The sequence below is a fragment of the Antrostomus carolinensis genome, unplaced genomic scaffold, assembly GCF_000700745.2.
Source record: "Antrostomus carolinensis isolate BGI_N321 unplaced genomic scaffold, ASM70074v2 scaffold37674, whole genome shotgun sequence".
NCBI lineage: Eukaryota > Metazoa > Chordata > Aves > Caprimulgiformes > Caprimulgidae > Antrostomus > Antrostomus carolinensis.
In genome coordinates, this window is record NW_010312057.1 from 1 (window position 1) to 856 (window position 856).

Here is an 856-nt window from a genome sequence, read left to right on the forward strand (position 1 = left end):
GGTGGAAACACACGTTTATTTATTTATGAAGCTGCGAGCGCGCCGGGAATGTTTCTTTCGGCAGATATTATATATTTGGTTAAGGGGGTGCATTTCTGTTGTTTAAAAGGGAGGGAAAAGGGGGTGGATGGTTTGTTCTTGGGGTCCCTGGTGCAATCTCAGCTCCTCATGGGTGCTATTTTGCAACCTCAGGCGCCTGCTATTGGTCAGCCCATGATCAGATGGTTGTATTTCCTTGTGTCCCTCGCTGGCACCACGCCATCTCCCTTCAGCTAAAACCCAATCTCCGATATACTACTAATAGCTAAACCACTTGGACTATAAAACACAACAAATCATAAAGCCGGGAAAAGGACGGGAAAGCTCTCTCTCCTTTTTTTTTTTTTTTTTTTTTTTTTTTTCCTCCCAATGAGTTCTTATTTTGTCAACTCGACCTTCCCGGTGAGTCTGGCTGCGGGGCAGGAGCCCTTCCTGGGACAGATCCCGCTATATCCCTCGGGCTATGCGGATCCTTTGAGGCACTATCCCACCACCTATGGAACCACCGGAGTCCAGGAGAAGGGCTATACTTCTTCTCCTTACTACCAGCAAAGCAACTACAACCGCAGCTCCGCCTGTGATTATGGGGCCGGTGGGTTTTTCCGGGAGAAGGACCCTGCCTGCGGCCCCCCCACCCTGGATGAGGTGCCCTTCGCCCCCGAGCCGCGCAAGTCGGACTGCGCGCAGAGCAAAACTGTGTTCGGAGAAAGCGAAGAGCAAAAATGTTCCGCCCCGGTTTACCCTTGGATGCAGCGGATGAACTCTTGCAATAGTGAGTTTACTCTTTTACAGAAATAAATACATCAATCTCCTCCCC

The 856-nt window shown here is 50.1% G+C and overlaps 1 protein-coding gene across 1 annotated transcript; it reads left to right on the forward strand.

The window, feature by feature from the left end:
* Positions 1–406: 406 nt before the first annotated feature.
* Positions 407–837, forward strand: HOXB6 (homeobox B6). Its single transcript, XM_010166928.2, has one exon. It carries the CDS (start codon positions 409–411, stop codon positions 835–837), a length of 429 nt encoding a protein of 142 aa, XP_010165230.2. The 5' UTR covers positions 407–408.
* Positions 838–856: the final 19 nt, after the last annotated feature.